Here is a 14,738-nt window from a genome sequence, read left to right as displayed (position 1 = left end):
ACATTGTTGTAAGCATGAATGGAAGATTTATAATTTATTCTTCTACACGTGTACATAAATTTGCTTTTCGATTTTTGAAATACGAATCAAAGTAACGATATGAACAAGTAAATTGAATAAATAAAATGAATGAAATGCTTCTAGTTAGTTGCAAAATAATTGAATAATACTTGGTGACAGGTATAACTGTTATTCATATTTACGAAAAATTGTCTGTTCAATTTCGTCATAAGATTATTTTGAAACATATTCGATATCTAACGTGATGCGGATGTACAACCAGGTAATTTGGGAGACCAGCTATTTAAAGCTACGCGACATATTCACACAAATATATTCAATTACACTCGATGGTTTTAAATAACAGCTAAGCAAAATCTTGCTGTGCGCGAAAGAAAGGAAGAGATCGAGAAATAGATTTACAAGCATTGTGTGAATGTTTGCTCGGGAAGAGATGAGAAAAGCGAATGAAATTTGGTGGTAAATATGTAAGTTTATATTATGTTCACGAGAATCACTTGAAACCATAGTTTGTCGAATGCTGTTTTGCGTAATATTTTGCTGTTGCATAATGTTCCTATATTTTCTATATACATACATGTATTATAATGTTAATGTGTAATAACTTACAAACTTAAAGTTAACTATACTTTGATGCTAAATATATTATTTTTCTAGACCAGAATACATGTAACAATATACTCGCGCATTGTTACTGTAAGAGTACGATTAAATTATTATGGTAGATTGTTTTTAACAACTTTTTTAGTGTACGAAATATTGACAATAATTGCATTATGATTTCTTGTTATGCTTGTAGTTTGGGCCACGATATAGGCAGCCTGGATTAAAAGTATTCGTATAATATGAACGTGAAAATTGGGAAGACTGTTCTTTATGTTAATAATTACATTGATATACAGATGATCGCACGTTATACATCAATGTTAGCAGTAATAAATATAACAAAATAAAAGAGTTAACTGCGGTACTTTGTAACATATGACAATCGAAAATTCACATAAGGGAAAAAAGTATTCGTACTTTACGATAGATTATCAATTTATATTACAATTAATATTTTGTAAGATTGCCCTTTCCACGAATAATCGTTTGCATTCTATTTATCATGAAGTGTATTAAGTTTTTAACAAAATTTACTGATATTTTACTCCATTGTTCTCGCAGAGCCTCTTCAAGATATTTGTTTGGTTTCATATGGTGTTTTGTTATTCTTTTTCCGAATTCCCACTATATGTGCTCAAGTTTTAAGCTCGACGATTACGGTCGTATAGGTAATGTATGGGGTGCACTATACCAGCAGTCATTGACATATATAAACATTTATTCATGATTTTGTAATTCTGTTTTTTTTTTTTTTTTAGTTTCCGTTTTACGATATCGAGCTTGTGCATACTATATTCGATCAACACCATGGCTGCAACGATAATCGCTTTGGCAGTTTCTACACTGTATATTGTATTTACAAGTCTCATAGCTTACTGGATGAGAAGATATACCAACTATTATATACAGGATCCGTTTGTAAGGTCCCTATTTTTAGAAGGTATTGCTACCGGTGAACTTTGCGGAGCATGTTTCGAATTAATAATAAGTAAGTTTACCGAATTTATCGTCAATAATTTCTAATTGGTAACTCTATAAATTTTACAAAATTTGATACGAAATTTATTAAACTAATAATGTTTTTACTTATGTACATGTATATGTATATATGTATCGAATTTTATTCTTTTCTTTTTTTTTTATGTGTACCTGTAACAGCTAATATTTTTTAATGGGATACTATGTACAATTACAATTCTATCAACGTCAAATTATAAGAACGTTATATCTTTTCTGTATAAATTTTTCAGTACATATTCTCTGTTTTAATTATAATGTACCTTAGTTGCGGATAACTGGGGTGTTTCTATGTACGGCGTATATTTATTCGTACTGACGATTTGGTGGTCTATAAATTGGGAAGACGCTACCGCTTGTCCCTACACGCACATCGAAGACGTTGTCAATGGAACGAAGTCAGTGCGCGATGCTTTCCTTTTAATATGGGCCGAACTTGTCGGCGGTCTTGCCGTTTTTAGATACGTTCAATTACTTTGGGCACTCGAAATTGTTTCGACGCACAAACACAAAGCATTCGAAGATTGTACTACCGATCTGCAAGTAAGTGCGATAATAAATTACAAACTTTTCTCGACTGTTTGTAATAGGCTCGCTTCTTTCGTTCGAAAATCTAACAAAAATAGTCTTTTCGCGATAGTGACGTATGCAAGAACATAAGATAAAAATCATTACATTTTTTGTGAATCTTTGAGACTATTATAATACCCTCGTTAACGTTAGTACCCTATCGGGATATATGAGATTAAAAAATCATAGTTTACATAAATTCTAGCGAAAATTATGCGAGCGTCTCTTCTATCTTTAAGGTGCCTGTAATATTTGGAGCATTTATAGAATGCGTGGCAACTTGTATATATAGGGTGGTCTCACGTGGCTTGAGCGAGATAAATTCGAAGATTAGTGTTATTCTTGATTCCTTCGTTGGAACAACTTTGGTTATTGCAGGTTTGATTAATTTATATCACGATTCGTCTTGTAAACAATTTTTTTCATTTATTTACCTACGTTAACCTTTAGTTATTTACATATCCCTTTTAGTTTTCTAATTACAGGGTATCTAAGCTGTATAAAAATAGAAACTTTCATTCGTTTTTGTACATATATTCTTTCGCGGTTTATAAATATTTAGATTTAGATGTTTCATACGACTTTAATAGGTCAACGCAATCGCCTTTAACAAATTAATATAAACTAATGGGAAATAACAGCTGAATCGATCCATATTTTTGAATACATGTACGTACGTTGTATATGTGTATCCTTATATAATATATATTTCTTTATTCACTCTTGAATTCTTTCAACTCTTTTCTTTCAATGTGGAAATTGTATATAAACCTTTCGAACGTAGGGATATGTTTGAATTATTCGAATATTCGAATATATTCGGATCGTAAATATAATCCTTTTCGTGTTCAAATATATAATAATGTAAGTTTTCCATCGAAAATTGTCTGCTTCGATCATTCGAAGAAATTTCTCTCATCGAGCAATAATAAGTACGAACATAACAACACTTTAAAGTCCTTTGAATTATTACATTTTTTATTATTTTTACAGATGTTTGTTTCCCCAGAAACGATTAAAAATTCGCCTGGAATAACTCGAATAACGCTTAGTTTTTTTTTTTCACATTTCCCATATTTCTTTTATTTTCGTTTGTTTTTTCTTCTTATTTCGAGAAAAGTTTCTTTACGATTTCACTTCACTACGATTCTTCCACCTTAATAAATCTGGCATCTTAAAGAAAACATATTACACTTTTCGCGATTTAAGAACTGAAAATGTTTGCGAGTAATCGAATCTGTTCGTTGCAAATATTAGATACTCTGTATTATCGTATGATGGCCATAGATTAGACTCTTGTTTTCGATGTGAACACTTGTTGATGATCGTGTTGATACACTTATACTCGATTTATTTTCACGCTGATTTCAGCTTTCGATTATTCCGGCGGCTACTTCAATCCCGCGCTGGCTACCTCCTTGAAATACGGATGTTTAGGAACTTCCTTTATGGAGCACGTGATAGTCTATTGGGTGGGTGCGTGTGCGGGTTCCATCGCCTCTTTACGAGTATATAGGCTACCGTTTGTTCAACGGTATGTGGAACAATATAAAGAGAAAACGCTTTAAGTCACCGACAGTGAAACATCGGGTCGTTGCACGAGTTTGTTGGTTTTCTGTTTGCCCGACTTTCCCGTTGTTTGTTTTATCTTATTCCCTGTTTTCTGTCTGAGTTACCGTTCTACGAAGTAACGTCTAAGTTTATACATACTTGTATCGAGTCTCTCAGATTGTTACAATATTTGCGCACAAACAATTTCTCGAAAACGGTCACCCTCCTCGCACGTTTACAAAGTAGGAACATTTTTAGATATTGTAGGGTGATGATAGTGCTACGATGATTTGAATTGAAATTAGTGTAAAATTATCCATAGCGAGCGATGCGTGTAATTAGCATAATGTATCATGACTGTACAATAAAAGACTGTACAAATAAAAGTTTTGCGAATAAATTGGAAATATTACATTCTGAGATATTTAGCAAAGCGACGGTATATGTGTTAGACTTTTAAAGAATTTAAAGACTTGAAACGCAATAATTTCACAAAGGCTTACAATAGTAAGCAAAATTTAGTCATAATTGCAATAAATATAGTATTAGAAAAGAAATTGTTTGACTTACAACTGTAAGAATATTAAATGTTAAAAGTTAATGTAAACCCTACGTGATATATATCGTATAATTTCGAAACTTAGAGGTATATATAGTTCGTAATAATTATCCTTTATAAAAGAATACGAAACGAGTCACACATCCGTGAATTATATGTAAATGTTATTACAATATTTATCAAATAATATTATATAAAGAATCTTAGAAGTAGTTCAAAATGTGATCAAAATGTAACAGTGCATAAAGAGAAAGAAAAATTTGAAAGATTTAATAAATTCTACAATAGTGCCAAGATATGTATATCGAGTAAGTATGGGTAGAAAATATGTTTTTAAATTAAGTATAAACTTTCAAGTAGAAAATTTCCAGATCGAATAATTATACAAAGAATTCTGTTTTAGACGACATGTCCAAGTGAATTGCTTCATTCTTGTACATTTCAATGGTCTGTAACAAAACGATAATCTTGTAAGTATTATCAGCTACTAGAAAAAAAAAACGAGCTTGACACGTTGGTGAAAAAATACGAAAATAAATATGCGTCACTCACACGCGATATCAACGATTGATTTAGAAGAAAGATATGCAATTTATCGATTATCTTGTTCTTATGATCATAAAAAATTAAGAAGTCAGTTTTTAAAGTAAAATTATGAAGCATTACCGCGTTAATATTGCCATCTAAGTCTGCTACTTGTTTTTCGTGAGAAGCTTTCAATTTTTCTTTTTCACGGCCTTGCTTGATTTGCACAGTTTTCCTTTCTTGCATAAATTTCTTCGTATTTTGTTCCTTCTTCTCACGAAGTCGACGATCCTTGTCTCCTTTTGTCTTTAACGCTTTGTCGTTCATTACTTCTTTAGCCGTTTCCACAGATACTTTTACCTGATTCGCGTTCATATCTTTAATATCTCTGAGAAGAAAGAAAAAGGATATTATTGTAGGAATAGCAATTTTGGACAACTAGTTGCATTACTAGTTGCGAGTTTCAAGTAAAGTAAGAGTGCAGAGGTAGTTGTCGCCTAAACTTTCCGATGAACGTAAAAAACAAAAATTGATTGCAAAATGTACGGACAATGTGTAGCTGAATTGTTTTGCATTGTTCTGTACTGTTGCAGCTTACAGTTGTTTTAGTATATCGAATCGTACGTTTACTTCGGTGTTGAAACTGCTTCACACCCCTACCTTTCATCATCCGGAAAATTATATTACCCCGACGGTAAGGAATAATTTTATAAACCAACTATTACATGTCAAGTACAAACTTTGTTCAATTTTACGTATGCTTGAACATTTTTAATTTTACGATAATTTAAGAAGTTTCTATTTTTCATTCTTCAAGCCAAAATTATATGTGAGAAGCGAACGAATAAAAATACTAAAGAGAAATTAGAAATAGAATCTACACACTTGTCATGTTTTGCCTGTAACTGTTTAACCTGAGAGGCCTGTACAATTTCGATTAATTTTTTGAATTCCTCCCGGCCGGCCTCCGTCTGATTCTTCAACATCTCCCATTCCTCTTTTCGTTGCCGTTCTACCATGGCGGACCATTGCGCGGTTTGTTCGCTTATAACTTTTTTCACGTTCGCGTCCTGGAGCAGCGCGCTTTTGCTGTAAATGCGAGATTTGTCATTGCCATTAAGGGATTAAGTGCGATAACGACGTTAATCGCGACAATTCGGTAATTTCTAGTTAGCGAAAGTAATGTTTTAGTACACTACGTACTCCTTTCCCTTCACCAATTTATCAATGGCAGCGCAATGATTTTTTTGCATTGTCTGTCGTTCCTTCAGATGCTTCTTCCTCATTGTATCCAGATCCTTCTGTTGTTTTTTCCCCAGTTTGTACGCTTTCTCCTTCTTTAGCGTGTCTATCGTAATTGGCTCTGGCTTCCATTCCTCTAAAAATTTGATAACCGACAAATATTTTATAATTATATATAAATATGGTATCATATAGTCTCACGGTTTATTACACAGAATTAACTTACAATCGTTGCCTTAATAAAAATATTTCTCAATTCGTCACAAAACTTTTACAAACTGATTAACATTTTAATAAAATTAACAGTTCGAGCAAACAATTTAATTCCGGGAACGTTTAAAAATGTTTGCCGGCGACAATTTCAAATAATGGCACATTAAACGTTCGTTTTCCGTTTTAAGTTTTATGAATGAAAACTTGAAAAACAGGGTATACCCTTTTTAGCCTTTTCCTCTTCTTTCTTCTTCGCCTCGGCCTTCGTGTCGGTTTGCTCGATTCCTAGTCCCTTCATAGTTTCGGCTTGCTTCTCTGCTCCTTTGCTGAATCCACCCGGATCAGACAAGGCTGCCATGAAGTCTACAAGTCGAGAAAGCGGACTCGCATCAGAGGCATCGTCATACACTTCTATTTTTGCTCGGCGAACTTGCTCAAGAGATTACCTTCGAATCCATCGGGTACGTAAATCTTTAGCTCGATGTTACAGAACAACATCGGCAGTGCCATGGGAAAATTCGCCTCGGTTTTCAACGAAATATGTCTATATCCAGCTTGAAGGCCGTCCAATGGTAAAATTCGTTGACCCAACAATTTTCCGCTCTCTTCGTATACACCTATGCGAACAACGAATGTCAATTTATGTCGCTGTTGCAGCGTGAAATTGCATTCTTTGAATCGGTGAAAACGTTTAATAGAACGCCGATAGAGTTGGAAACTAACTAATTAAAGACGTGTAGCTAATTTATTTTTTGGAAACAATGATTCTTCTATAGATTAAAGGAACGATAGATGAATTTATTAAAAATTTATGTGCATTAATATAAATCTGTTAAAATGATTAGAGTCATAGAATTACCAAATCTGAGTACAGCCAAGTCGGGAAGTACAACTTTACGGAATAGAAACGGTTCTTCGTTATAAACTGGATTCAATCCGTTCCCAGGAACCATTCGTGTTCGAAATTCTTTCTTAATTGTGTCTGCTGGCAAACCGTACATATCCACTTCAACGTAAGTGCCGACCTTTTTGTCGGACAAGAATTGTCCTGCTATTACCTGATAAGTAGAATTTATCAACGATTAAACTTTTATTCCATCACTCGATTTACTTAACTAATAATGTGTATTATTATTGATTAGTTTATATTATTATTTTAAAGGCGATTAAATTTTTTAATTCGACTTTTAATATCGGTATTAACGATACAGGCAACAGTCGATCGATAATACTTAATAAAATGTTACTCGTATCGTTACTGTAATTGCTTGTACATAGTAAAATTAAATTTTTATTCGAATAAAACAAATCGTTTCACAAATACCCTGCAAAAATATTCTGACAAAATAAAATGTTGCATATGCAAAGTTTACTTGAACGGAACATTGAGCTGTGATAACACCGTCTACGTCCTCGGAGAATGGATCGAAAATTTTATCCGACCTTCTCATAAAATCAGGCTTTAGTAGATACCCAGTTGTTGCGTTATACTCGAATTTTCCTTGATTTAATTGCATAGGCAAATCGGGTGTTTGAAAATTTAACGCAACCATTTGACAGCCAGCGTTCCAAAAGACCTAAACAAATACAAACCTGATTGATGTACCGAATAATATCAATTTTTCCTAGCTATAATTAACGACTTACTTGTGGCATGTAATTCGACGAATCAGCCCTCGTACCTTTTGGGTAAATTCGACTCATCTGACGTTTGTTGTAATTAACAAACTCCACGGCATTCGTTTTCAGATAGTTGAGTGCCGCAGTCTCCGAAAACGAGGACATATTATGATGTATGTTCTTTTCTGCAACAATAATAGCGCTTATATATCTCAATAGCGAATAACGATATATCATTGTAATTGTTACGTGTATGTTGCATAACCGATTTTACCTAACATTAGATCCAAACTCGTAATGCAGACTACATTTTAGTTTTACTTATTAATTTTACTTACTTACTGCATAATTGTCTTTCGTGATAAATATATTATCATAAAAATTCCCATAGTACTAAAGTATAAAATTAAAATAAAAATACAAATACGAGAATCAATGATACTATTCGTTTGTTGATACAAGATATGGCGAATGCGATGATAAATCGTATGCACATACATAAATTGTACTTACTTTATCAAAAGCCTGAAATATGAATATAACGCTTGTATGTTAATATAAATGAAAAGAAAGCACGCTTTACATACTTTCCGCAGTTTCGAAACTTTGAAATTTCACTGGCTGTGCGTAATTAATCATAGAAGAGAGCCATGGATGACACGCCATCGTACTGCCGGTATATTGAACTGGAGGCGCTTCTCCTTCAGCACCCCCTTCACCTGGTGCAGCACCTTCAGCTGGTGCAGCTTCGGGTGGTGGTTCCTCCTAAAATGTTATCAAGATTTTGTTTTCAAAAAAAGACGTGCTGTATGACATGGCTGTGCGGTAGGCTAATAATTTAGGAACATGATTTTCAGAAGAAAATTTTCTAAATAAAATCTGGTAAATTTTAAATAAATTATATCTTAGTTATATTCTAATAGAGGTGGAAGGGAATTTTTAAATAAGCGATAAACATAGTCATAGGGACACCTTTGGCGGTTCCGGTGGTCCAGAAGGTGGTGCGCTGGGATCCTCCACTACTTCGTCTTTCGCCTCGAATTGCCCGGAGCGGAATAACTCGAGCTCCACCTTTTCTACCTCCGGTTTCAGTCTTTTATTCTTGATTAATATCTTTCGCTTCAGTGCACTTGGTGGTGGAAGTGGATGCCCGGGTTCAAGCTGTGCCATTTTATTTACGATTACAAAATAAACGTATTTCTCGCGGGACATTCATCCGTGCGATAAGCACGCTTCTCATATTTTCATTTGATCTGTTCCCTCTGAATCGGGCAAACTCGTATTTTCCAGCGGGCGTGTTAAAAATTTATAAAATTCTGCTGCTACTATTACTTGTCCGTTCGCGAGGAAAAACGCGAGTTTATCGAGTCGCACGAAATACGAATGGGAAAATGTTTTCATAAATTGAGACAACAGGAAATAGACAATTACCGACTTTCGTTTGTCGAACAAATTCTTTAGTATGTTATTCGAGATAACTTCTAATTCAGTATGTGGAAACGAAATTATTTACGATTTTATAAATATAAGCTATATGCAAGAAGAACTTGTTAAATGCGTAACGAAGATTTATCTTTCATGTGATATCGACGATATTATATATTACTGTTTTATTCAGCGTCGTGTTAAGAGATTCAAGAAATTTAAATCCGAGTATCACATACCGGATAATCTTTCAGAGGCTCTTTCAGTAGCAAGTCACCTAATATTTCATCGCAGTATTTGGCTAACTTATATTGCTGTTTCAGGCAGCAATGATTTTCGAAACTTAGAATTATAGGATACTCCGATGTGACGAACGCTGTGTCCCTTAAAGCGTATATGACATCTTTGAAAAGGATATCAGTACACATAGCTTTGCCGTGAGTTATGATAGGCTCTTCGTCTTCTCCTTTCCCATCCCAACAATCGAGCTCTACACATCTGCCGGGCAACATATTTCATTATCCTTTCTCAAATTGTCCTTACTCCCTCGATAACTTTATCAAATATCAAAAATTTCTCCAACTTATACAAAAAACAGCGTGATCGTTATCATTTACAACATGTATCGTCAAAATTACGGAAATCATAGAACAATTGTCCTACATATAAGATGTAAAGCATTGTATTTAACATGCAAATAGTCCTTATAACTTTTAAATATTTTTGCCATTAATTTTTAATCATAATGAATCAAATACGTTTAAAATAATAATAATCACAGCAGAATCTTTTATATAAGCAGGTAGAAATTAATTTTTCCTACATAACTAGAGTCAAAATGTAAAATTTGTACAAAAGAATTAGTCCGATTTAATAAACTCTACAGTTTAATCTGATGTTTTTAAACATTGATGATTTATCGATACGAATAAAATTTATATCGTTTGTATTAAGAATTTCTAATAATATCCAACTGTTATTGAAATTAAAAATTAAAAAAGGACCTAGCGTGCCTGAAATGTTATAAATTACTAATATATAATAAATTACTAATGATTAATAATTACCTGCAACCAGCTAACAAGACTTGTCTATACATCTCAACGGTACTTTTACCACCGATTTGTCTGCCACTCAGATAAGTATTGTGACTGGAATTAATATAATAATGGGCAAGAGGTTGATCCATGTCCATCCATTCTTCCAATTTGTCCAAAAATACAGGTGCATTTTCATCAGACATTAGGTAACGAATGAAACCCTCCTTGGTTAAGGACTCTACATACGGAAATAAAGAAAATAAAAATGCATCAAATAAATATTGCGGAAGAAGGAAAAATTAAAAAATAATTTGTAATCATATATATATACACACATTAAACATTTAAAATTATGTATACATAATAAAAATATAAATAGTAATAACTATAAATTAAAATAATTATAAATAAATAAATATAAAGTTATATGTACTTTCTCCTGCTCGTCTGATCCTCTAATCGTACTTTAAACAAATTTATTAAATCTAGATTTATTAATGTTTATTGCCACACTGTATCAGTTTTTAATATTCCAAACGATAGGATTAAAAATACAAAACAACTCCAATGTATGCATTTCATAAAAAAGAAAATACATAAATATCAATGGCATTTTATTTTGTAAGTGACTTTGTAATAAATCGTAGTTCTATATATCTTCGTGACTAATGATTACATTGATGTAGGCTAGATGTGACGTTAAAACCAACTAAAGGAGAAAGAGGAAGGGGAAAAAAAAGGAAATTTCGTGATTCTAGAACGTAAATCGTTTTAGCAAATAAACTTACTGTCATTCCTTGCTTTCTCATCTTGTTCGTAATCGTTGATTATTTCCGTGCATCGTTTCTCATCGTAAAGGGGATACAAAATTTCGTTCAGTCGAGGGTCTCTTTGTTTCTCGTTCATAAATTGTACTAACTGACCCAGACTGATCGTATCCGATTTTCCTTTGGTTCTGAAATATACCATTAGTACCATAATAAACGTTATTTCAGAAGATTTATGACGCTATTCGCAGTAATTTTACCTCTATGTAACTAGTACTTACATCGATTGGAATAATTCCTCGATATCGTTGCGAGGGCAAATTTTAAAGTACAAATTCTTAAATTTCTCGAACGTGAAATCCTTAGGCTCAATTTTATCGCTCTGAAAATGATAATATTTATGTAATTAATTCTACTATTTCTTGTCTAGATTAATTTTTATTATTACCGACTAATTTTTACTTGTAAACTTTCTTCTGTTCGAAGTAGATAGCTTTAAAGAAATTGTCAACGTCTTGGGAAACAGAACTTTTGTTCAACTAATCGTTTAACTTTATCGCACGGATGGAACAAGGTATCGTTAAAATTGAGAACCTAGTATTTCTGTTAGTAATATTTGAAAATTCTATGAGACATAGCGGCAAATGGTTTAGTTTAAATAAACCGAATGTAATATTAACACGTGTAATATTCACTGTTACTTTAGTCTTTTTATTTTTCACAGCCTAAAAATACTTGACATTGTCTATATAGACTTTACAAGGATAATAAGATTGCGCGTATTGAAGAGGAAGCTTACCTTTCCACTAGGTAAGCCCATGTCTGCTAGCCCTTGATAAACTAATTTTTCTGTTTTCCCAGAGGCGAATGTCTTTGATATAACTTTCACTGGCACTTTTCCTTTAGGATCTACTTGAAAGCTCAATCTCATCCAACTGTTAAACAAATATATAATTAAAATTATAATTTAAACTCCTTAATAACACGCGTATACATCGCCTATATTGAAAACTTACTAAAATTTATAACGATATTCGTTTCGAAATAAAATTCTTAACTAAGAAAGGAATTATTGTAAATGTGTATTAGAGTGTAAAAGTTCTAGAAGCGTAAAGGATTAAATTTCGTGAACGGGAACTCACAGCCTATTTATAACGATTACGAATATGTAGCAAGTATTGTAGTAGCGATATAGCATAATTTAATAAAAGTATTGAAAAAGGCTAACAGCCTTCAAGCGACTAGCTAGATGATAATGCAGAGACAATTATATTAACGTAAACGTTACGTACTGCTTCATTAGTTGTATCGTCGGGCAAACATTTGAAGCTTTCGTGTTGTGCGTAATTAACCGTAACCCAACTTGCCAATCCTAGACCAGATAAATGTCCAATTTAAGAAATATGATCTAGATTCCCGATTAAATCTAGAGGAAGAATAGCTTATTTTTTTTCTGTTTTACTACCTTTGCCGTTTTTGCGTCTGCACAAATAACATGCTGATAATGAATATTAGTGTAATCGATACCCGAGCATATAGTTAAGCTCTTCTGGTCTATTTCTTCCATTGTCCCGTGTTTACTTATTTTATGGCACAATTTAGGATCCTAAGCAATACAATTAAAACAAAAAAATACAATACAATTAAAACAAATACAAATTATACAGGGTGGTTGGTAACTGGTGGCACAAGCGGAAAGGGGGTGATTCTACGCGAAAAAAGAAGTCGAAAATATAGAATAAAAATTTTTCGTTTGAGGCTTTGTTTTCGAGAAAATCGACTTTGAATGTTCGCTCGGTACGCGTGCACTTTATTGTCTCGATGGAAAAATTAAAAAAAAAAAATTTTTATTCTATATTCTCGGCTTCTTTTTTCGTGTAGAATCACCCCCTTTCCGCTTGTACCACCAATTACCAACCACCCTGTATACACGGATGATCTAGTATGTATAAAAAATCGATTAGATATTATACAACCCTTTTGGATACCTTAAACAAATAGTTGTCGTATTATTTACCTTTGGCGTGCCACCATAACGAATATCACTCACTTGAGCCAGTTCTATTACATCGCCGTCCTGCGTAAAAAGATTTATGATTGAAAAATATTTATTCGAACGAAATATCATTATGTAAAATAAATATAATAGTCAGCTTGTGTTTTCTCTTCTAATATTATTTCTATTTTCTTACTGCATATCCAATTTCATAAAAGAAAATATTTTTTCATAATACTCGAGTCTTATCTCGAAATGGACAAGTATCTATGCAAAATTTGTGTTTTGAAACACAATAGGGACAGATAGTGACTTGGAAAATCTACCTTGCCGTCGCTCTTCCAATAGATAAAAAATCCATATTCATCGACTTTAAATAAGCAGTTTGGTTCATATTCGGTGTTTTCCTTGTCTTCGAACCAGCGATCGAACGTTGAACCATTTCTCAAAAGTTCCGGTACCTCGATTCGCCAATTGAATTCGAACTTCTTTGTCATGTTGCCGACTTTTTCGGTTTGTCGACGAAGTGATCTAGCTTCTGATTATTTTGAAGTGAACTTGGGATGGTAGGAGACTCGAATGGCTCGATTCTGTCGCGAAACAGTGCACGAAGGCTCATAATGCGATTAGGCAAATCCAATTTAGCATTATATGAGGATTCGCTCGCGACTGTGTAGGGAGATCGTCGCGTAACAGATTTTTAACTTACATAAGATCGATGCATCGGATTTTGTAAACATCAAACACAACGGAATGCATCAGAAACCAATTCTACTATCTTATAAACAGAAAAGGCAAAAGAACGGAAATAATTCTTAATCAATTCTTAAATAGTTCTTAATTCTACCTTACGGATAGAGCGTTTTTAAAAATAAGGACGATAATACATAAGACTCTTAATAATAAATTCTTAACAAGATTATCGTAAACATGTTTGAAAGTAATGGTAACGTGGGAATAGGATAATTTATTATAATTTTGAACAATTACAAATTAATGTGTTCGATGTCTTTTTGTAATTGTCAACTTAGTTTTGTACACTACTTTATTGTCTTTTGAATTTTGTACACGACGCATCACGCTCGACGATATTTATTCTTATCACGTGTACAATCACGTTATTAACAAGCTTACGCAGTCATTCCTTGTCGTCTTCGCTTAATAGTCGCTTCTGGCGGCGCTACTTACCCAATAAAATGAATAAAATGTACAATTACGACAAAACGTTAGCATTTGTACTCATTATTGTTTAACATATTCCTCTAAATATACGTCTATCGTTAATCGCAGTATATTAAACGATTATTATTTTAGCTTTTCGGTGCGTTTGAGTCGTATCTTATCAAGGTACCCTTCTATTATGAACGATGTTAAGTCGAACGATGATGTTCTTATTATTACGTAATAGGAATGATTAACGATGGTAGTAACAGTGCTCTGTTTCGACTAACAATTCAACAACAAGTATGCGAATTAATAATGTAAATTATGTAAAGTATGATGAAATATCAAATGTCTTTATGTATACAAAGCAGACAAAAGTTTGTAAAATACAATAATGTGTCTCTACGCTGTTAGATGCAACT

At 33.0% G+C, this 14,738-nt stretch overlaps 2 protein-coding genes across 5 annotated transcripts; one reads left to right on the top strand and one right to left on the bottom strand.

The window, feature by feature from the left end:
* The first annotated feature begins 154 nt into the window (after nt 1–154).
* LOC117210467 (aquaporin-11) lies at nt 155–4,172 on the top strand. 4 transcript variants are annotated; one of them, XM_033453516.1, is made up of 6 exons: nt 162–488; nt 1,189–1,295; nt 1,386–1,615; nt 1,913–2,187; nt 2,454–2,592; nt 3,586–4,172. In XM_033453516.1, exons 3-6 carry the CDS (start codon nt 1,435–1,437, stop codon nt 3,780–3,782), a joined length of 792 nt encoding a protein of 263 aa, XP_033309407.1. In that variant the 5' UTR covers nt 162–488; nt 1,189–1,295; nt 1,386–1,434; the 3' UTR covers nt 3,783–4,172. The 4 variants fall into 4 exon arrangements, with proteins under 4 accessions (XP_033309406.1, XP_033309408.1, XP_033309407.1 ...); XM_033453518.1 differs by lacking the exon at nt 162–488 and adding an exon at nt 821–1,084; XM_033453515.1 differs by lacking the exon at nt 1,189–1,295 and having other exon boundaries at nt 155–480.
* Nucleotides 4,173–4,569: 397 nt separating this feature from the next.
* Nucleotides 4,570–13,752, bottom strand: LOC117210465 (1-phosphatidylinositol 4,5-bisphosphate phosphodiesterase-like). The gene is made up of 20 exons (XM_033453510.1): nt 13,479–13,752; nt 13,174–13,233; nt 12,622–12,762; nt 12,449–12,528; nt 11,956–12,091; nt 11,438–11,538; nt 11,178–11,344; nt 10,417–10,627; nt 9,589–9,847; nt 8,897–9,085; nt 8,512–8,689; nt 7,952–8,109; nt 7,678–7,881; nt 7,164–7,362; nt 6,751–6,921; nt 6,527–6,667; nt 6,053–6,227; nt 5,735–5,938; nt 4,991–5,237; nt 4,570–4,773 (listed from the first exon to the last, which is right to left on the bottom strand). Exons 1-20 carry the CDS (start codon nt 13,647–13,649, stop codon nt 4,705–4,707), a joined length of 3,261 nt encoding a protein of 1,086 aa, XP_033309401.1. The 5' UTR covers nt 13,650–13,752; the 3' UTR covers nt 4,570–4,704.
* Between the last annotated feature and the right edge of the window lie 986 nt (nt 13,753–14,738).

Source organism: Bombus bifarius, unplaced genomic scaffold (genome assembly GCF_011952205.1).
Source record: "Bombus bifarius isolate JDL3187 unplaced genomic scaffold, Bbif_JDL3187 scf7180000008203, whole genome shotgun sequence".
NCBI classification, from domain to species: domain Eukaryota; kingdom Metazoa; phylum Arthropoda; class Insecta; order Hymenoptera; family Apidae; genus Bombus; species Bombus bifarius.
This window is presented reverse-complemented; position numbering and strand designations above follow the sequence as displayed.